The sequence below is a fragment of the Phymastichus coffea genome, unplaced genomic scaffold (genome assembly GCF_024137745.1).
Source record: "Phymastichus coffea isolate CEN01 unplaced genomic scaffold, Cenicafe_Pcof_1.1 PCOF00079, whole genome shotgun sequence".
NCBI lineage: Eukaryota > Metazoa > Arthropoda > Insecta > Hymenoptera > Eulophidae > Phymastichus > Phymastichus coffea.
This window is the reverse complement of record NW_026706890.1, coordinates 1157570-1180580: the sequence shown is the minus strand read 5'-3', so window position 1 is coordinate 1180580 and position 23011 is coordinate 1157570. Positions and strand designations below refer to the sequence as shown.

Sequence of the window (23011 nt, the reverse complement as noted above, 5' to 3'; positions counted from 1 at the left end):
GAAGTGTTAGGAGAAGACGAAAAAGGCTTTTGTTTGATGGCAACACTGAACGCAGATCCGACGAATTATAGAGTGGCAATGGAAACTGAGGATAAATTGAATTGGTCAAAGGCAATAAACGATGAACTAGAGTCCATGCGAGAAAACAATGTCTGGAGTATAGTGAGCAGACCTACGGTAACTTTAAATGGAAATAGAGCTAACATTATCGATAGCAGATGGGTACTGAAGAGAAAAGTAGATTCGGATGGAAAAACAATTTTCAAAGCTAGACTAGTAGTGAGAGGATTTAAAGACACTAATGAATATGAACTTAGAGAAACTTATGCACCTGTATCGAGACTAGCTATAATTCGAGCCGCGTTTGCTGTTATTAACAAATTAGACCTCGAAGTTTACCAATTAGATGTGAAAACCGCTTTTCTAAACGGTGAACTAGATGAAGAAATATATATGGAAATCCCTGATGGAGTAAAAATAGACGAACAATCGAAAGTAAATAAAGTCTGTAAACTACATAGAGCAATATACGGTTTAAAAATAAGTCTCAAGAAATGGAATCAAAGGTTTTCAGCAGAGGTAGAAAAATTAGGCTTACAAAAAGATATAAATGAACCCTGTCTGTTTACCTACAGGAAAAATGGCAACATGGTATTATTGATTTTATATGTAGACGACATATTATTGGCAGGTAACGATCTAGTCAAAATAAATGAAATTAAAACTCACCTAAGTTCAGTGTTTAAAATGAAAGATTTAGGAGAATCTAGAGAATACTTAAGTATTCAAATTACTAGAGATAGAAAGGCTAAAGAAATCATGCTGAGCCAAAGCAAATATGCAGAAAAGGTATTAGAGAGATTTAATATGAACGAAAGTAAACCACAAAAGACACCTATGATAACTAGACAAGTCAAAGCTAGAAACGATAAAAATATAGAGAAAACTGAAAAACTTGGAAAATCAGAATTTCCTTATAGAGAAGCTATAGGTAGCTTAATGTATCTTGCAAATGTCACAAGACCAGACATAGCATTTGCTGTAAACTTATTAGCCAGAAAACAATCTAATCCCTCTATAGAAGACTGGATTGATGTAAAGAGAATCTTGAGGTATCTTAGAGGAAGTTCTGATCTAGGACTAACATACAGAGGAGTCGCTGAAAACTTAGAAGTATTTACAGATGCAAGTTTTAGAGACAATGCTGATTCATCTTCGACAAGTGGAATGGTTGCCCGACTATTCGGAGATTCCGTTATGTGGAGAAGCCACAAACAAAGTGTAATCAATCTCTCGACCTGTCACGCTGAATATTACGCAATGAGCGAAGCATGTCAGGAAATGATTTCATTAGATAAGGCTCTTAGAGACATGTTAGGAAAAACTATGTACTCTATTATTATAAGATGCGATAACAAGTCCTCAATTAGCTGTACACAAAAAGAAGGAAACCATAAACTAAAGAACTTTGATGATTCGATTCAAGAAATAATTATTAACCCATTAACGTCCAAAATGTCAAAATTTCTTGCGCGGTTTCAAAGTGATTTTTTCCTATGTAATTGGCATTGAAAAAATTCTTGAACCACATATTCTGATGTAAGATTGCATGCTCTTTCAGAATCCGTTGCCAGAATCATGATAAAACTCACAGGAAAAGAGATATGCTCGATTGAAACATAAAAAACACCTAAATTTTCGAAAAAAAAAATTTTTAGGATTTTTTTTCGAAGTATTACGGTGAAGATATCACCTTGCGACTGTGATCAAAGGTGATCATGGGATTTGAAGTTTAACAGGGAATTTTTTTGTTTACCTTGAACCATCGCTTCTTTACAAAATGGTGGAAAAAACGAATTTTTTTTTTTTCAATCTTCATGAACTTTTTTCTCAAAATCTATGGTCTTTAGAAAAAAATTCATAAAAAGAAAAATGCCTTAGAATCGCTCGAGGAACATTCTCAAATTTTTTCAGAATTTTTTGAGACAATTTTTGATTTTCCGGGAAACTTGGGAAATGGAATTTTCAAAAATGTCTCCAAAAATTCTGAAAAAATTTTAAGATGTTTCTCGAGTGATTCTAAGACATTTTTGTTCTTATGAATTTTTTTCTAAAGACCATAGATTTTGAGAAAAAAGTTGATGAAGATTGAAAAAAAAAAAATTCCTTTTTTCCGCCATTTTGTAAAGAAGCGATGGTTCAAGGTAAACAAAAAAATTCCCTGTTAAACTTCAAATCCCATGATCACCTCTGATCACGGTCGCAAGGTGATATCTTCACCGTAACACTTCGAAAAAAAATCCTAAAAATTTTTTTTTTCGAAAATTTAGGTATTTTTTATGTTTCAATCGAGCATATCTCTTTTCCTGTGAGTTTTATCATGATTCTGGCAACGGATTCTGAAAGAGCATGCAATTTTACATTAGAATATGTGGTTCAAGAATTTTTTCAACGCCAATTACATAGGAAAAAATCACTTTGAAAACGTGCAAGAAATTTTGACATTTTGGACGTTAATGGGTCTTAGAGAATAGAGAGAAAACAGGAACTAAAAATAAATTGTCTAAAGTACATGGAGTTTACATTAAACGATGCGTAACGGAAGGAAAAGTTAAATTGGCTTGGGTACCATCTAAAGATAATTTAGCAGATATATTTACAAAACCTCTTCCTTTCGATTCTTTTAGAGCTCTTAGAGATAATATAATTAATAACTGAATATGCTCGAGAATGTCTTTGCTTATTTGTAGACGCGGAAACCAATAGGTCTGAGTGAGCTACTTGTACTCACGCGCATATGCGTACAGTGGAGGGAGTGTTGAAAGTACTGTGCGCATGTGCGCGGGCGCTCACCACGCCACCTTTCCTTTGCTGCACTGCCGCTCAAACTAGCGCGGCATTCCAGCAGCTACCACCAGTGGATATAGAGCTCTAATTATAATAATCTAACTTTACTTTGTACCTTTTTATAGACCGTAATAAATTATACTTTCTTTAGTTTAACATTTGTAAATTTAGTGTTCTCAATCATTTGCTCCAATCCAACAAAGTGATAATGGTATACTGAATCCAATATTGCTATTCAATTGTCTTTTTATATAAAATACTGTATTTTATTGTTCAATGATTTTCAGAACGTATACATCTATTATAAATTATTTATATGAAAACTCGTTGATTTATTTGTTAATACACACCTTAAATAATCCACAAACTCCAATATAACGTTTTATCATCACGTAAAAAAGCAGTTTTTAAATCATTGCAATAAAAACAGTGATGTACAGATGATCGAATGCCATAACATAGGTAATAAGGTGCAAATGATGCGATGAACGCGGCCATATGATGAGCGACACACGTACCTCCACCGCGGAATTATTAACTGCGCGGATTTAGACCTTATTTTAGCAACATTTGTAGTATATATATCCTGTAATACATAACTTATTCATACACATAATTCAAAAATTTATAATTTTTTTCTGTAATTAATGATTATTAGCAATTACAAATTTCTCAAATTATAATACCAAAAACACATTCCTATTTCCGGTGCTGTGTTGCTATGCGAGAATGTTAAACTATATATGCGGACCATGGACTATAACTATACATATGTATGTACAAACATATGCACTATGTAGCTTAGAAACAAAGGAATATGAGACAACTTTTTGCCAGTGTGTCGTACATTGCTGCAATTGACTGTTAAACTTGCTGTTTTTCATATTATACGTATTTTTTTGCGGGCACGAGACTTCTTTTAATTTTGTTGCTACAATTAATGTTTATTCAACCAATTAGTAAAATGTCTACATTAAGTGAGTAGTTAGAGAGTGGTGATATAAATGGCGCAAATCTTTCTGGTAATGACAGCAAAATATCTTATGCCAGAATAAAGTATTTAGATGGGAAAAAACGAGGCACTTGTAAAACAGTTGCTGCGGAGAGATTAAATAAGAAATTTTTATCTATGAAATTTGACAAATTGCTCATATATCAACTTGATGGTGTAGAGAGAGTACAATTGTTCCATCAAGCTTGTAAGTATATATATGTGTGTGTGTGTGTGTATGTGTGTGTGCATGTAATATATGTGTGTATTACAATAATTATATTATATATAATAGCTTCACACATACACAAACATATTGTGTGTCTACCTACATACGCTGCTAAATCAAGGACATTCAACCGGATTGAAAATCCAATCCACTTCGAGTCTATTTCTGAATCCTCCAAATGATAATTTAAATTTATCAAACTGGAATTGATCTGAATTCTCTTTAATATTTTTCTATCCTCAAATTAATTATTATAATATGTAAAATTAATTTCGGGGTAAAAAACATTAAAGTGAATTATGATTTACTCTACTTTAATGAATTTCAATTATCATTTGTAGGATTCAGAAATAGACTCAAAACGGATTGGATTTTCAATCCGGTTGAATGTACTTGTTTGAGCAGGGTACATACGAGGTGTGATCAAAAAGTAAGGTGAATTTTGAAATTTAGCGGGCTACGTCCTTTCGATCTTCGACTTTTTTATTTGGTTAAGTCGGTACACTCGTCTAGAACATACGTTCCAAATTTCAGCTTTGTAGTATGTTTGGTTTGTTTGTGAGAGGCATCAAGGTTAGAAGTGTTTTGCGTGCTTCACGATTTGCTGCTGTCTAAAAACATGGATCAAAGAGTTTGCATTAAATTTTGTGTGAAAAATGGAATCAAATGTTCCAAAACACTTGAAATGCTGAAAGTGGCATGCGGTGAGTCTACTTTAAGCCAAAAAAATGTTTACAAGTGGTATAAACTCTTCCAAGAAGGCCGAGAAGACACCGACGACGAACCTCGTTCTGGACGCCCCAGCACATCAACACTGATGAGAATGTTGAAGAAGTGAAGAAAATAGTGTTGGGAAATCGTCGAATTACCATTAGAGAAATTGCTGATGATATTGGCATCTCATTTGGTTCGTGCCAATCAATTTTGACGAGTGTTTTAGACATGAGACGTGTGTCAGCGAAGTTTGTTCCGAAATTGCTCAATTTCGGCCAAAAGAAACGTCGCATGAGCATCGCCCAAGAGTTACTGAATGACGTCAACGATGATCCAGATTTACTCAACAGGGTTATAACAGGTGACGAAACATGGGTATATGGTTATGACGTCGAGACTAGGACTCAATCGTCCCAGTGGAGGCATTCTGGATCACCAAGACCAAAAAAAGCACGCCAAGTTCGATCAAATGTAAAGGTTTTGCTTACAGTTTTCTTTGACTGCAGGGGCGTGGTGCATCATGAGTTCTTGTCACAGGGTAGAACAGTAAATAAGGAATATTACCTGCAAGTTATGCGCAATTTGCGCGAAGCAATCCGCCAGATACGTCCGAATTTGTGGAAAAATAAAAATTGGCTTTTGCACCATGATAACGCCCCTGCTCACACATCGTTGCTTGTGCGCGAATTTTCGGCTAAAACTAACACAGTAACGATGCCACAGGCACCGTATTCCCCAGATCTGGCCCCCTGTGACTTCTTCTTGTTCCCAAAACTAAAGAGGCCCATGAAAGGACGGCGTTTTGCTACGATTGAGGAGATAAAGACGGCATCGAAGGATGAACTAAACAAGATCACAAAAAATGATTTTGTGAAATGCTTTGAGGATTGGAAAAAGCGATGGCACAAGTGCATTATATCCGAGGGGGATTACTTTGAAGGAGATAAAATAAAAATTGATGAATAAATAAATAATTTTGGAGAAAAATAAAAATTCACCTTACTTTTTGATCACACCTCGTACATACATGCATACTAGTCCAATCAACTGAGACATAAAAGGCCTGTTTCAGACGAAAATTCCGGGATGGGTTTTCTCGACGAAAATCGCTTCAGTACAATGTAAATAGGAACTCTTGATAAAATGCAACTCCTAATTTATTGTCAGATTTTTTTTATGAGCGCTCAAAGTTGGCGAAATATGGTTTTTTCAATCTGCAAGCCACGGTATGCATTTTAGCTGAAAAAGTTTGGTATAAAAGTTGTAGGCAATAGCAAAAGCTACAATTTGAGCTGTCGTGCAATTTTTTTCGTTTGTTAGTTATTGAAAAAAGCCCCAAAAACCCTTAAAAATGGCCATTTTTACTATATCGAATATTTATTGCAAAAAGAACTTTTTTTAATGTTTATGACTCTTAAAAGAAAGCTCTTTTGATTCTAAAAAAATGAATCGTCGCACGACTATTTATTTTTATTAGTTACTGATATATTCTAATTAGTTAATTAAGAGACGTCCAAAATACGGGGCTGTAAAATTTTTTTGGCCGAAGATATCGAGTTGTAAAACAACTCAATTTTTACTTTAAAAAAGTGCGTCTTTTTTCTTTTATAAACAATTAGTATTGCGGCTTCCCTATGCATATAGAGATTTCTTATTTAGAAATTCACATATCTGAGATCAAGGTGCATATTTTGAAAAAAAAAATTGTTTTTCGACCAATAGGAGCCGAGATAATTTTTTGTTTTTTTTAAATCGCCATTATTGTAATAATGAAAATTAACAAATCGGTCCAAGGGCATTCGATCGTTATTAAGTTATATTTTCTCATTACGATACAAGGCTTTACATATTTTGGCTTTTTAACAATTAAAATGACGTTTCATTTCCAGCACGAGAAAAGCCAAAGGCCGGAGGCGGTGGTGGGGGGCCTCCCTCGCGCGCTTGGAAATACTGAAAGTCCGCGTTCAAATCGACGCGTGCCGCAAAAATCAGTCTTATCTCGCGAATTATTGCATCAAATTCGATCATTTTTTTTTAATTTGGGGTTTTTAATTAGTCTTTCCTTTGTCCGGAGGTCGCGTCTATATTTGTTTACAGTTGATTCGAATTCGCCGGTAGCGTAGCACGAATCACGTGAATATCGGTAGGCGGGAATCGTCAACTTAGGTTCCAGCAGCGGTCGCACGAGCGCTACTAGTAAGGGCGACAGCGCCGCCAAGCGGTGAGTTGGGGGAACCCAACTCGGAATAGTGAAGAGACTCTGCGCAGGCGCACTCCGAGACAAGGTAGGTTGCTGTGCTTCGAGCACAGAGATAACAAGGCGTCGTTTAGTAATTATAAAGGTACGTTTAAGAGATTATAGACTAAACGGCAGCCTGTTATAATATATATATATTTATATATATATACAGGGCGATTCAAAAACATTAAAGGAAATTGGTATTGCCGGATTCGTCTCCAAAAGTTATTTAAGAATCAATTATTATTTTTTTTTTTTGACAATCGAGTAATTAGATAATTAGTGTCAAAGATCGGCCAATCAGCGCGCGGCTTTGGAAGTATAGGCGCTCGGCGGCCAGCGGGGAGCAGTGAGACGGACTGCTATGAGCGCGCCACAGCTAAACAAAAACGGTGCTCAACCTTCATGCGTGGCATAATATTTCGATGCTAACGAATTGAAATACGTTTTCATAATATTAGAAATATGATAATAATGATAATAGTAATGCCAAATTAATTAATCTATATTTATTTTTTGTCATTGAGAAGCTAGATTTTTTCAAAAAATGCCTCGTTCATAATGTATTTTCCAACATTGAAAACCCCTATGAACAAAAAATGCTATCTTTGTACATTTTTGATATTCAGCAACGTGTCAAGTTTACAAGGATAAAATAATTGAAATGAAACATCAAAAATGATAAATTTAAATATGATTTTTATATCTTTTTTCTTAAATAACTCGCTCTAGCTTCCCGAAGTATTATTAGAATTGATTCATTATTTTTTTCAAATGCGTATAATGGTTTTGCAAATACGTTAAACATATACAAAAATAATTGTGAAATAATATTATTTATTTGTTTAATTTTAAGTAAACGATTTCGAGTGACATGTTTTTAGTGTACATTCAACGATGATACGTATGCAAATAAGTTGGAGACTAGAATTCAGTGAGAAGTCTCATTTGAGAGTCTCAATTCAGTGAGACATTTATTTAATAATAATCAAGGAAGATTTCTGTAAAGTTTCAGATCGATTCATTGAATAATCACTGAAATAAAGCATTTTTAACACAAACGCGCGATCTTGCTCGCGGCATCGTTGTATGCTGCTGCCACGTAAGCATCATTTCGTTGTTACCGCCAGGGCGCGGATTTGGTATAAAAGCTCTATTTTAGTGATTATTTGTTGAATTGATCTGAAACTTTGCAAAAATCTTCCTTGATTATCAATGAACAAATGTCTCGCTAGGACTTATTTCAGTCTACAATATTTCTCTTCGTATATTTCTTTTATTGAATTTAATGAACCAATATGACTCGATATTGTTAAAAATAAATTGTAATTAATATTATTCCCTATTATCTTTTTTGCACATTCGATGTGCACGTTTGATAGTGACGCGCATTAAAAAATCGTTCGATTTTGATCATTTATCGAATTCAGAACGAAAATATAAAACAAATAAATCTGTCAGCTACTATTTTTTTCTCATATTATAACCAAGTTGCAAAAGTCGTTAGTTGCTGTTACAGTAGTGATCAACTGTAAGATGAAGAAGTACTGTTTGGTTTTGTGGAAGGGTGTTGTGAGGGAGTTTAGTGGTGCGTTCGACGAATGTGAAGCGTATGAGAGAGGGATTTAAAGTTAAATTCGGGAAAAAGTGGTTTGCGGTGGACGTTATAAAAAATAGCGGTGAGTATTTTTAATATTAATTATGAACTCTTTGAATATTATATTTAACAATAAACACTTTATAAACTCGAACCACACAATTACAAAAAAATCTTTGTATTTATTTTGCCATTAGAAATACATTAGATTAAAGTAATTATATACATCTTACAGAAGTACACTAGTTATTGGGTTATTGACATTTAAAATTTTCAGTCTTGGTTCCGTTAATTTATCCTGTAGTATATTATAAACCTTACCAAATTCAACATTGAAATGATGTTCAACAATATTAATATCCTCTTTGTTTGTACAGTTAACGACTATCGTTTTTAGTTTCAACTAATTTATCTGTCGGTACTATGATATTATTTAGAAGTTTGTCCGCTACCGTTTTTAGTATTTAATCCTTATGCTATAAATTTTTTTGCTTGATAATTAGTGCAGGCTTATGATTTATTTTAAATGTTTTAGACTTTGTAATTTCTGCAAAGGATGGAAAGTTAGTTCTTAAGGGATCAGACTTATTATATTATCGCTATTATGTTCTAGATTAAGTTTATTTAGTTCAAGTTTGTTTGTTTCGAGGAATTCTTTCAATAATGCAAAAAATAATGCATTTTTTTCTTGTATTTCACCATTTAATTTCCGCAATAGAATTGTCAACATAGAATTTTATTTATGCATTCGCAACGTCCCGTATAAGAGTGCGGACAGTCTACACCAGCCCATTGGAACACACAATTCTCGGCTTCCCAATAATACACATATACTCCACATACATACACATGCAGATACTCACTTTATTAATTATTTTATAGATGATAAAGAATACCTCTTGAGTTTTGATGTTTTTACGGATGCAACAGTGCTACCAAAAAATCGAGGTTAGTATTTATTCCTTTACTAACACTCTATTATACTCCCATTTTTTATATTAAACTTCTAATTTCTAGCATTATAAAATCTAATAATATTAATTGATTATTCTTTTATTTTTATGAGGAGCAGCAGGAGAAGGAGAAAAGAAGAGTGATGGTATGGAAGAAGTAGAAGAAGACGAGGGAGAAAAAATGGAAGAAAAAGAAATGGAAGAAGGAAGACAAGAGGAGCAAGGGATGAACGAAGATCAAGGAGGACAAAATGGAGAAGGATTGGAAGAAGAAAGAGGACCAACTGAAGGAGAGATAGATGAAGGAAGAAGAGAAGAAGGGGAAAGAGAAGAAGAACAATATCAGGAAGAAGGTATAGTATTATATTTCATTTTTAATTTCTCAAATTATAAAATAAAATAAAATAAATGAATCTTATATTTTTAGATGGACGAGTGAGAGAGGTTGAAGAAATGGTAACAGGGGAAGAGCGAGAAAATGAAAGGAATGAAGATGGTAAAGATGCTGAAGCTCAGATGGCAAAACTCGTCCGAATTTTAAGGACAGATTTTGCAAGTTGTGTGCCAAATGACAGAAGCGTATGTATAATTATATCTTTTCATTTATAAAATATAAAATATGAGCTTGGGTGTGTACGCGTAACCTCGGAACGTTTGTATATAAATTATACACACGCATACGTAAGCTCGCCAAAACTATAACGCAAGCAAATATAAATCGGTTTCATTTAAAAATCATACATACTTAATCTTAAAAATATTTTCAGGTACGTTTAGTGGATGATGTTGATTTATACGTTTCAAAAGTTGAGCTTGACAGCATCATAGAAACGTACGCTCACAACAGTACTAGAATGGTTACAAAATTGATGAGTTCCTTGATTAAAAAAGAGGAACTCATAGCCATGACCGCTACTGGCAAGGGAAAAACACCTGAAATTCCAAAGGAGATATTCGAGGGAGTACTACGTAAGTAAAAAAACAATGTGTAATTGGAAAATATATACGTATATTTAAATACATGAGTTTATTATTGTTGTAGAATTTGTTAATAATGCAGTGAGTGAGGAACAGAACATTTCTAAAAAAAGGTACAGGATAATATTAACAAGGATGTTGAATCATATGAGGAACCGATAACGAAGTTTTGTATATTTTTATTTATATCGTTACTTTTTATTGAGTTATTGTTAATAAATAGTTCTTGAAAATATAAAAACCTTTTCGTGTCTTGATTTAAATATGAGTTAAGACTATGGAAAACATATTTTTTAATTAGACAAACAACATAGAGTATTATATCACCAATTATTCCAAAAAATATACAGACGTACAAAAAATTATACAGAGCCGAAAAAGTTAAATAAAGTTCTCCAAAAGTTAAAAAATAAATACAAAAAAATGTATCCGTATATTATGACAATAAGCTGTATAAATAACAAAAAATTAGACAAAGTAAAATAAATGTAGCCGAAAAAACGATCGCAAAATTACAAAAAGAAGCCACAAAATTAAACGAAAAAGTAACCGAAAAAGTAACCGAAAAAGTAACCGAAAAAGTAACCGTAAAAATAACCGAAAAAGTAACCGTAAAAGTAATTGAAAAAGTAACCGAAACAGTAACCGAAAAAGTAACCGAAAAAGTAACCGAAAAAGTAACCGAAAAAGTAACCGAAAAAGTAACCGTAAAAGTAACCGTAAAAGTAATCGAAAAAGTAACCGAAACAGTAACCGAAAAAGTAACCGAAAAAGTGACCGAAAAAGTAACCGAAAAAGTAACCGAAAAAGTAACCGAAAAAGTAACCGAAAAAGTAACCGAAAAAGTAACCGAAAAAGTAACCGAAAAAGTAACCGAAAGTTACTTTAACGGTTACTTTTTCAGTTACTTTTTTGACTATGTTATTATTACTTTTCAGGTCTTGTTTTCGATTACTCTCACGGATACTTTCTGGAATAGTTATTCGTTTATAAAATAGATTACTATTATTGCTTTTTCCGTTTCCTCTCAAGACTGCTTTTATAGTTACTTTTTCGGTTACCTTTTCGGTTATTCATTCGGTTACTTTTTCGGTTACTTATTCGGTTACTTTTTCGTTTACTTTTACGGTTACTTTTTCGGTAACTTTTTCGGTTACAGTCGAGTTTTATTATGTGTTTTTTAAAGATTGTTTTATGGCTGGAGTGTTATGAGGGGAAAAAAAGATAATGAACAAGAGAAATTTTCAGTGAACTAAATTTGTATTAACAATTGTAATCATGAAATTAAATAAAAGAACGAAACAACAAAAACAAAATGGAGAAACAAATATAAACTATAAGAATTATAAACGAAATTAACAATATTTACATAGATGAAGTTACAATTTGTTAAACACAATTACACGCATATAATACACACAATCATACAACAAACAAATCAAAAACATAATTACACAACCCACACATCAAACAAATCACATCTCCCAGTCTGGATCATCGTCATCTTCTTCATCCATCTCTTCGTCTTCTTCTCTATTTTCTTCATCTTCTTCATCATCTTCATCATCTTCATCCATTCTATCCTCGTTGATAGCTTCATCATCACTATTATCGCCATTCAAACATTGTTCAAAGTGCCCTCCCCTCTGTTCATTACACAACCTAGCTCTCCGTTCAATTTGATGTGTAGCCCGATGGATCACTTCAGGCTGTACATCATCCGCAAATTCTTGTATACTTCGGAGCATCTCATCTAGATCTTGAGGGCCGTCGCCATGATAAACATGTTCCTTAGATGCTCCGAAGTAATAATAATCCAACGGATTCAAATCTGGCGATCTTGCTGGCCATTGTATTGGCCCATTGTTGCCGATCCAACGACCAGGATATGCCTAGAAATATATAATTTTTTTTTAATTAATAAGTGACACTTAAGAAATGGTTTAATTATTTTTAACCATTAACCTTTTAAGGACGGGACTAGTCGATATATCGACCACCAATTTTGTCAGGCACTCCACGTGACATATTCTTTCATTTTATGCACAAATATTGTGCAAAAAAAAAGTCAAATTTTAACGTAAAAATCCCCGTCCTTAAAAGGTTAAAGATTAAAATTAAATAAATAAAAAATTACCTCGTTTAGATAATTTCTAACTATCGCGGCAGTGTGTATAGGTGCCCCATCGTGCATGAAAATCATGTCGTTCAGTTCTTGCCGTGTTAAGTAATCCTCCAACATTCCTGGCAAATCGTTTTGCAAAAAATCGAGGTACGCTGGAGCAGTTAACGGTACCGGTAACTCAAATGGCCCAATGATCCTGTCGCGGTACAGGCCTGTCCAAATATTCGCCGAAAAACGATGCTGGAAATTATCTGAAAATAATTAACACCATTTTCGTTAATTTGCCCTAAAGATCACAACAGATATCATCTCAATCTTATAACTACAATTTTAAAAATATTGGCAATTGTGTCGATTTATTTATATTCATCAATATCGTATGACCTCGAAATCTAAATAACCCAATAACCTAAATTATCAAAATGTATGTTTGTGTCGAAATTTTTCATATTTTTCAATAGCACAATTACCATATATTTTAAATTTTAGAAAAATCATTTATTTAGTATTTCATTCACCTTCTCGGATAACGAAGGGATTTTCATAATCCCAATAATGTTCGTTATGATGATTGAACAGCCCTACCCGACCATAACTCGACTTGTCTGTCCACAGAATTCGGTCCATGTATTCTGGATCTTCTCCAATCTGTTCTATAATAAACTGAGAGAACCGCATGCGATTCTCAGCGTCTCCGGGATCTGTATCACAATCACCTAACTTAATTAATCTAGCTCCAATTTAATTTTTGTTGAATTGTTTGGCGGTTTCTTATAGCCAAAAAGCTGTATATTTGTGCGTGTTTATGTAGGTGTTTGCCGAAATATCGGTGAAAAAATGTTTGAAAAATGTTAAGAGTTATATTTAAAATTGTTACATTTTTTATAATAAAAATTTTGATTATTTGGTTAGAGATAAAAGAGGTATTTGCACGGAGAGAAAAATCAGATTATTATAGCATGGTTTTGTTGTTGATCGTTAATAGCGTGAAGTCCATGCCATGGTGGTATGAGTCTTAACAATGAGATTATTCAAGTTTCGTCTCTCTTTTAACCATTGCAAAAATTTTGTCAACGTAATCTTGCAATAGAGAATTTAGAATACAATATATTTAATAAATTATTCGGTATACCTACAATTATTCATGTATAAAGTGCTAGCAGTAGGTTTATCTAAATTTTTTTTATGGAAGGAAGTAGAGCCAGATTTGCAATCTGGCAACTATGTTATGAAAAATGGGCATGTTATAATCATCGAATTTTATCTCCGTGATATGATTCCATGGAGTATAAATTTCCGAACGTTTGAGCTGAACGTAATCTTAGCGTTGAGGCGATTGACATATTTTTCTATTCATAATATTATATTCGTCAAACGATTGTAATAGCACGAGGAATAAACGACTAATTATTTTTGTCTTTCACCTTAAAATTTATCGATTAATTATTGGATTGGCCACATATTGGCAAAATTATTCTGTAATTAATATCAGCAACATAAAATATAAAAGAAATAAAGAAATAAATGACGAGTTAAGACGATTATAAGGAGTCATTGGCAAACGTAGAAAATGATTTTGAAGAGCTTGTTGTTCCGGAATCTTAACTTTTAACTAGTGATAATGACAATAATTGCATAAATATATCACAAAATATGTAACTTATTAATTCATAATTTTTTGATGAGTCTCTAGTCAGTGTCCATGCTGATCTGACGTATTCGTATTCGCTTTAGCATTGAAAACTAATAGATTAGAGAAAGTGAAAGTTGCACGAGTAAATAAGTGGATTATGCACCGATCATAAATCAGATTAAATATTATTTATCATCTAAACGTAAATGTAGTGTAAGTGTTACTAAGTGGTATTGAGAGGTATTTACTCTTTAATCGATAGATATGAGCTAAAGAAAGAACTTGGTGATATCGGATATAAAGCTATGAATATCATTAACATTCATAGCAGAATTTCAAAGAAGGAAACTCTACTCTTTATTATTAAACTCGAAACTCGCAGTAATAATAAAACCATCTTTGAAGTAAATAAGATACTAAACTCAGTAGTATTTTTTGAACTACTATAAATAACTAAAAGAATTACTTTTCATTTAAATAGAAAAATTACTTCAAATTTATTCTAGTTATAAAGATATTAAAAAAATATAAGCAAAGCAATATAAGAATAGTAAAAACGTTAAATTACAAAATTTTTTTAATTTTACAACCATTTATTTTAACCCTTGAAGTATCGAGATTTGATAGATCAGTATCAAACTATTGCCAAATAGAAAAAAAACATAAATAGTAAAAAATACGTATTTCTATTATTAATAAAAGCGTAGAAATTAATTAATAAATGAAGTCGTGTCTGGATGTGTCGATATTAATACAATCAAAGCTCCATCGCTGCAATTTCTGCTACCTCCGGCCGAAATCGAGACGCGTGTACGTAATTTAACTTTGTACAATGATAACAAAACTTTTTAAAAAGCAGTAACAAGTAAAATTATTGCTGATTATATGTATCATTGTATTAGTCTTTAACTATAGTCTGAAACATGAGTCTATTATCTAGTGAAATTAATTAATATTTGTCATAATTTATAAGTTTATACAGTTTTGACTTTAGATATGTGGCGTGCGCTCTCTCATCAAATGTTTGGCAGATGTTCATACTTTCTCTCAAAAAACATTGTAAATCTCGCAGCCACTGCCGCGAGCCGGTCCCGCGCAATAAAATAGAAAACGTCTGGCCGCCGACGCGCCTGACCCTTTTTTTATAAGCTCGCAATAAACCGTTCTTTCGGCTGCTCCGCTGTTTTGAGAAAACGCACGCCCGTCCCTCGCTAATTACCCTCAGTCCCAGCGACTGTTTTCCCGCGCCCCGCGAGAGGGACTTTTCCCTTCCACCTCGCTTTCGGCGTTAATGAGTATACCTCGCTGGGGGTGTATCGACACTCTCGGTCGAACCGGCGACCCACGCTGATCTCGGCCTCTCTGCCTGATCTGCTTGTCCGCGTTCTGCCGAGTCACACAATTGACACTAGTGACCTTCTGTATTAGTTTTAGTTACTTTGAATAAATCATTATTAAAGCTTATATTCACCCAACCAAATCACCTCAGATAAAAATATAAATGATAACATTTTTTAAATAAACAGGAAATCATTGTGTATGCCGTTTGAGAGTGGCTTTGTGTGCGTGCCTTCTTATTATGCTTGTATGTGATACTGTTTTAATATATTTAATCGACTAAAACGGAATACGAAAATGAGATATTTAAATGTTGTAGTTTCAAAGTATTGTTATATTTTATTAATCAGTAAATAATGAGACATCTACGTATTTATCTATGTCGCGGCCGGTTTAAAATAAGAAATTAATCGTTGATAAACAGACGGAGGCAATATCGCGGATGCCGTTTGCGCGCTCGACTCATATTTGACACGATACCTTAATTTGATCTGTTTCGGAAAGGGGATTCGCTAGAAAAGGTCGCAGGACCGCGCAAGCTGTGATTCATGACTTTTCAGCCGACTATTGAAATCAGCTGTAGCCGAAAAGTGAAACTATTGCGATAGGAACTTGATCTGCACACGTCATGAACGCCGTATGTTCTCGGCTCTACTAGCTTCCTTGCATGCGTAGACTTGTTCGTTTTGTCAACAAGAAATAGAGCGATAAGAGAATTTTATGTAAACGCGCTATAAGTTTTGTACTCGACTAACTAACATTAATAGAAAACTAATGTGAATCTGAAGGATGGGCGCCGATACGAGGCGATGTTGTAAAGCGAATGTGACAGAAAGAGATGTAGAGTTCCTCTACTGTCACGTAATAGGGCACAGAACAAACAAATCGAGAAGAATAATGCCTCGAAAATAAAATCCATAGATCGCAAATAGAGACCAGAAGCCATCCCACAAGCTCAACTAGCAAGCACATCGATAAATAGGTGTATGCTTTGCTACAGCCAAGCAGATTGGAATATTTATTCCAATCTCATTTAGCGAGAAAAGATCGTAAAAAGATTTTTAACGCGCGGTGTCATGTGACAACGCTGAACACGACTCTCATAGTTAGCGAGGAGCGGGATGGCAAGCTACCCAAAACTATAGGAAATGCTGTAAAAGCAATGCCTATACGTTCCTTTAACGAGAGGAGAACATAAAACCCTGTAGTGGGGATAAAAGAAAATTTTGAGATTTCGACTCGCTCGCCGCCCATGATTCAGAACGCATTAGTAAGCCGAACTAGTGAGTCGTTTTATTTTCTTGTAAGAACTATAAGATCGAGTTGACTGCAGCAACTCAAACCTTTGTTTATCGCGTGCGATATTTAGAAAATTATATAGTTTAATCATTTATTATTCACTTGGAATTAGCATTAATTTAATTTTAATATTCATTGTATTTTAGAAATTAAGTGAGTGTATATCTATCAATATAGATTTTAGACTAATTTATTAATAATATATTGCTTTATTCCCGTCCTGAACAATCTATCTATCTCTCATTTGTGCAAGTCTTAATTTTTTACTTACGAAGTGCTTGAACGCGTCTATAATGATAGGCGTGCTGTCCATCGTCCTTCATTACCCGTTGTGCCATACTGTACGTGCAAATGATTCCCGTAGTTTCCGTTATTATTCTAGCGACTCGACGTAAGCTGGTGGTCGGGTCCCTCTCAAACGCTTCAACTATAGGTTCATGCATCTGATTTCGAAGCTCCCTCGGTCGCCCACCATCACGGTTGGTCACGATAACGCTCCCGGTCTCCCGTAACCTTTTTATAAATAGCAACAAAAAGAGGTTAAATTCATCGTCGCTACTGATTACTATGGCAATATTCTATCTATAAAGCAACAAAATAAAAGTATACAACTAAAAACCGGCTTCGCTAGTAGCTTTTTTAATTGAATTTTGTCTTATAAAAACCTTTGCTCGGTTCTGCCGATAGTCTCGGCTGTTGGCATGTTCTCCCGAAAGTGTCCAAAACGGCGACGATATTCCCGAGCAGCCTCTTCTCGATTTCCTTCAGCCCAACCAAGACACAATACCATGTCTGTATACTCTTCAGCAGTATAATTAATACGCGGCATTTTAGATGCGCGTTGATGTAAACAAAACAACGATTGAACGATATTGACGGCATTTGAAACAAAATTAATAACGAAAAAAAAGAGCGCTTTAAGAAATTTCAGTTCGAAGCCGAATAAATTTGAATAATTTTATAATAACAACATTTTAAACGGAAATACGAAGTCCTTGACACATTAATAATTATAACATTATTATTGAAAAATTTTATTGAATTCAATAGTATTTGTTTTAGCTAATTAATCATTATTATTTCATAATCTTAAATATATTAAGTTGTACTTACTTTATTTTGCTACAATATAATGCATTAAAAAATTATAATAAGACTTTTTATAAATATTAAAAATTACCGTATGCCAATTAAAACAAAATTTGATAAATATTATAAAAATGCGACTACTTACCTCCATTTTATTCAGCAAAATATGTAACATTAATATTGCCAAAAACCAACAAATTATATTATCGATAATTAAAATCTATCGTGCACCATCTAATTTCTAACTAATGTATATTTTAAGCAAAAATCATTATTACAACTGTTAAGCTTTCACAGTCACTTGAAAATACAAAATACCAATATCACTGACTCTAAATTTGAAAAAATACCTCAATTATTTGCACTATCGCAAAGAAAGCAATGAACTGATTATAACGTCTTTGTCATTTATTATAAATATCATACTTGAATAATTTAGACTAAAATAGTTTAAGAGAGACATTTGTTCATTGATAATCAAGGAAGATTTTTGCAAAGTTTCAGATCAATTCAACAAATAATCACTGAAATAGAGCTTTTATACCAAATCCGCGCCCTGGCGGTAACAACGAAATGATGCTTACGTGGCAGCAGCATACAACGATGCCGCGAGCAAGATCGCGCGTTTGTGTTAAAAATGCTTCATTTCAGTGATTATTCAATGAATCGATCTGAAACTTTACAGAAATCTTCCTTGATTATTATTAAATAAATGTCTCACTGAAAGTTATTCTAGTCTCCAACTTATTTGCATACATATCATCGTTGAATGTACACTAAAAACATGTCACTCGAAATCGTTTACTTAAAATTAAACAAATAAATAATATTATTTCATAATTATTTTTGTATATGTTTAACGTATTTGCAAAACCATTATATGCATTTGAAAAAAATAATGAATCAATTCTAATAATACTTCAGGAAGCTAGAGCGAGTTATTTAAGAAAAAAGATATAAAAATCATATTTAAATTTATCATTTTTGATGTTTCATTTCAATTATTTTATCCTTGTAAACTTGACACGTTGCTGAATATCAAAAATGTACAAAGATAGCATTTTTTGTTCATAGGGGTTTTCAATGTTGGAAAATACATTATGAACGAGGCATTTTTTGAAAAAATCTAGCTTCTCAATGACAAAAAATAAATATAGATTAATTAATTTGGCATTACTATTATCATTATTATCATATTTCTAATATTATGAAAACGTATTTCAATTCGTTAGCATCGAAATATTATGCCACGCATGAAGGTTGAGCACCGTTTTTGTTTAGCTGTGGCGCGCTCATAGCAGTCCGTCTCACTGCTCCCCGCTGGCCGCCGAGCGCCTATACTTCCAAAGCCGCGCGCTGATTGGCCGATCTTTGACACTAATTATCTAATTACTCGATTGTCAAAAAAAAAAAATAATAATTGATTCTTAAATAACTTTTGGAGACGAATCCGGCAATACCAATTTCCTTTAATGTTTTTGAATCACCCTGTATATATATATATATATATATATATATATATATATATATATATATAAAATTTTTATTTTCCGTATTTTCTAAGTTTGTACTTAACTGAAATCGCAAGGCTATAGTTTACTTTCGGGGACCCAGGTATACAAGCCAGCCCATAACGGTGGGCATTTATAGACAAAGGAAAAAAATCAGATAAATTTTATCATAGCAATAATTTCAAATTTCCGCAATTGAAAAAAATCATCTCCTTCTTATATATTTTTACGGGCTGTGATACTACATCTGCATTTTTTAATCTTGGAAAAAATTGTATTTTACAAAAAGTCGATCACAATTCTTTAATACATTTAACGTCAATTATTTATAATTCATCTGCTGATGATATAACACTCATTAATATTGGTATAAATATTATTAAAAGCATGTATTCCAGTAATGCCGATAAAATTGTAGAAACAAAGCAAGGGCACGAATTAGCATTAAGTGAGTTACGTTTTGTACATTTCGATAGAAAAACCAGCAAATCTGCAATGAAACTAAAAAGTTTGCCGCCAACTGAAGCAGCAGCTGCCGAACATTGCAAATGGGCTTATTTGCAAATACAATCGTGGCTTGGTAATGATTTGAATCCTTTGAAGTATGGGTGGCATAAAGTCGAAAATACTTTGGAACCCACTCATTCTTCAGAGCCAATGATACCTCCCGAAGTATCAAAAAAATATCTTGTAGATGCCAAAAAGGCTGTAAAGCTGCGTGCAGCTGCCGCAAACATGGCCTCAAATGTTCTCGCTTGTGTGGATTTTGCTACGGGGATAATTGTACGAACGTAGAAGAAATACATGAATATGATCATATTGATAACGAAGAGTATAATTTAAGTAGTCTTGTAGAAGTAATGTTGAATGCAGAATGCAATGAAAACGAAATAAATGAGTCTGCACCGAAAAGAACTAGGCACGATTAGAAAATTAACGATTAAGAAATCATGTAAACTATAGCCTACGTATGCATATAAATTAAAATATTGTTATTAATAATTGAAAATATATTGATTATTATTTATCCTTATCCATATTTACGGATAGCAAGTAATAATTAATTGGAATTTATACATACACTGATATGTATGAATTCAATTAAGTTAATAATAAACGATTGGCACTAAATATAGTAATTACAACTACACCAATCTCAATAAATTTTGAAGCTACCCCAAATTAAAAAAAAATGATCAAATTTGATGCAATAGTTCGCGAGAAAAGCCTGATTTTTGCGAAGCGCGTCGATTTGAACGCGGACTTTCAGTATTTCCAAGCGCGCAATGGAGGCCCCCCACCACTGCCTCCGGCCTTTGGCTTTTCTCGTGCTGGAAATGAAACGTCATTTTAATTGTTAAAAAGCCAAAATATGTAAAGCCTTGTATCGTAATGAGAAAATATAACTTAATAACGATCGAATGCCCTTGGACCGATTTGTTAATTTTCATTATTACAACAATGGCGATTTAAACAAAACAAAAAATTATCTCGGCTCCTATTGATCGAAAAACAATTTTTTTTTCAAAATATGCACCTTGATCTCAGATATGTGAATTTCTAAAAAAGAAATCTCTATAATGCATAGGGAAGCCGCAATACTAATTGTTTATAAAAGAAAAAAGACGCACTTTTTTAAAGTAAAAATTTAGGGGTTGCAAATTAATTTTTTGATTCGTTCCCAATCATTTATTCAAATTGACGTTTTGACAAAGAGATTGAGTTGTTTTACAACTCGATATCTTCGGCCAAAAAAATTTTACAGCCCCGTACTTTGGACGTCTCTTAATTAACTAATTAGAATATATCAGTAACTAATAAAAATAAATAGTTGTGCGACAATTCATTTTTTTTAGAATCACAAGAGCTTTCTTTTAAGAGTCATAAACATTAAAAAAAGTTCTTTTTGCAATAAATATTCGATATAGTAAAAATGCCCATTTTTAAGGGTTTTTAGGGCTTTTTTCAATAACTAACAAACGAAAAAAATTGCACGACAGCTCAAATTGTAGCTTTTGCTATTGCGTACAACTTTTATACGAAACTTTTTCAGCTAAAATGCATACCGTGGCTTGCAGATTGAAAAAACCATATTTCGCCAACTTTGAGCGCTCATAAAAAAATCTGACAATAAATTAGGAGTTGCATTTTATCAAGAGTTCCTATTTACATTGTACTGAAGCGATTTTCGTCGAGAAAACCCATCCCGGAATTTTTGTCTGAAAATTTCTCTGTTGATTGGACTATACATACTGCTGATATTTCATATGTATATCACATATATGTATTAATTCTGGTGTCTAATATATGCGTAAACTTTTTATTGACCATTAGATACAGAGGAGCAGATGAAAGAAAAGCTTAAAAAAAAGTCAAGGCAACCACCAAGCAACATCCTTCAATCTGCGACTGATACAGAATCCGAAGAACCAATAACTACAACTACATCTACCAAGTCAAAGATTAAATAGACTCCAAAGAACACTGCATAAACGAATAGGCCATTTGTCCATAGGCCAATTTGTCGTAAGAGCCAAGTATGTGTCAAAATAAAAATCATTCATTTTGTTGCATCACTATGTAATTGTAATTTTTTATTAGTTGTGCGCTAATCTTATATTATTTTATTACAGGAGCAAAAGGATAAGGAGTTTGCAAAAATCATCAAAATAAAGATTGAAAAAGTTGCTCAATTGAGAAATGCTCGACAGGTAAACTAATACAATATCTTTATTTATTTATACTTTTTAGGTTTCATGTGATGTTATGAAAAAGTATTTATTAGATACTTTAAACTAATACCGTCATTTGTGTTGGACTACTGGGATAAATTGAAAATAACAAACACCTTATATTATTTAAGAATATATATATATAAGTAAAGCCGTACAAATAGTTTTCTCTAATAATATTCAACCTCTAAATGTTTTTACTAATACACTAATTCAAATGTAACACAAAGAGAACAAGAATAATTGACAGAGCTCCGAGTCGATGGACGAATGCGGTTGGAATACAGAGCACGCCAGCCTAGCAGCGCCGCACAGCGAAGACGGCGCGGCGAGCTCCCGCGCACATGCGCACAGTATTCCGAACACTCCCTCCACTGTACGCATATGCGCGTGAGCACAAGCAGCTTACTTAGGTCCGTTGGTTTCCGCGTCTGCAAATAATCAAAGACATTCTCGAGCATAGTCAGTTATTAATTATATTATCTCTAATAGCTTTAAAAGAATCGAAAGGAAGAGGCTTTGTAAATATATCTGCTAAGTTTTCTTTAGATGGTACCCAAATCAATTTAATTTTTCCTTCAGTTACGCACTGTTTAATGTAGTCACCATGTACTTTAGACAATTTATTTTTAGTTCCTGTTTTCTCTCTATTCTCTAAGCTAACAATTATTTCTTTAACTGAATCATCAAAATTCTTTAGTTTATGGTTTCCTTCTTTTTGTGTGCAGCTGATTGA

At 33.2% G+C, this 23011-nt stretch overlaps 1 protein-coding gene across 1 annotated transcript in view; it reads left to right on the top strand.

Moving 5' to 3' along the window:
* LOC131668552 (very low-density lipoprotein receptor-like) overlaps positions 1 to 22014 on the top strand; it is a 119450-nt gene extending 97436 nt beyond the window's left edge. The window contains exon 3 of the mRNA XM_058942837.1: positions 21878 to 22014. Coding sequence (XP_058798820.1) covers positions 21878 to 22014 — 137 coding nt within the window. The remainder of the gene's footprint in view (positions 1 to 21877) is intronic.
* Positions 22015 to 23011: the final 997 nt, after the last annotated feature.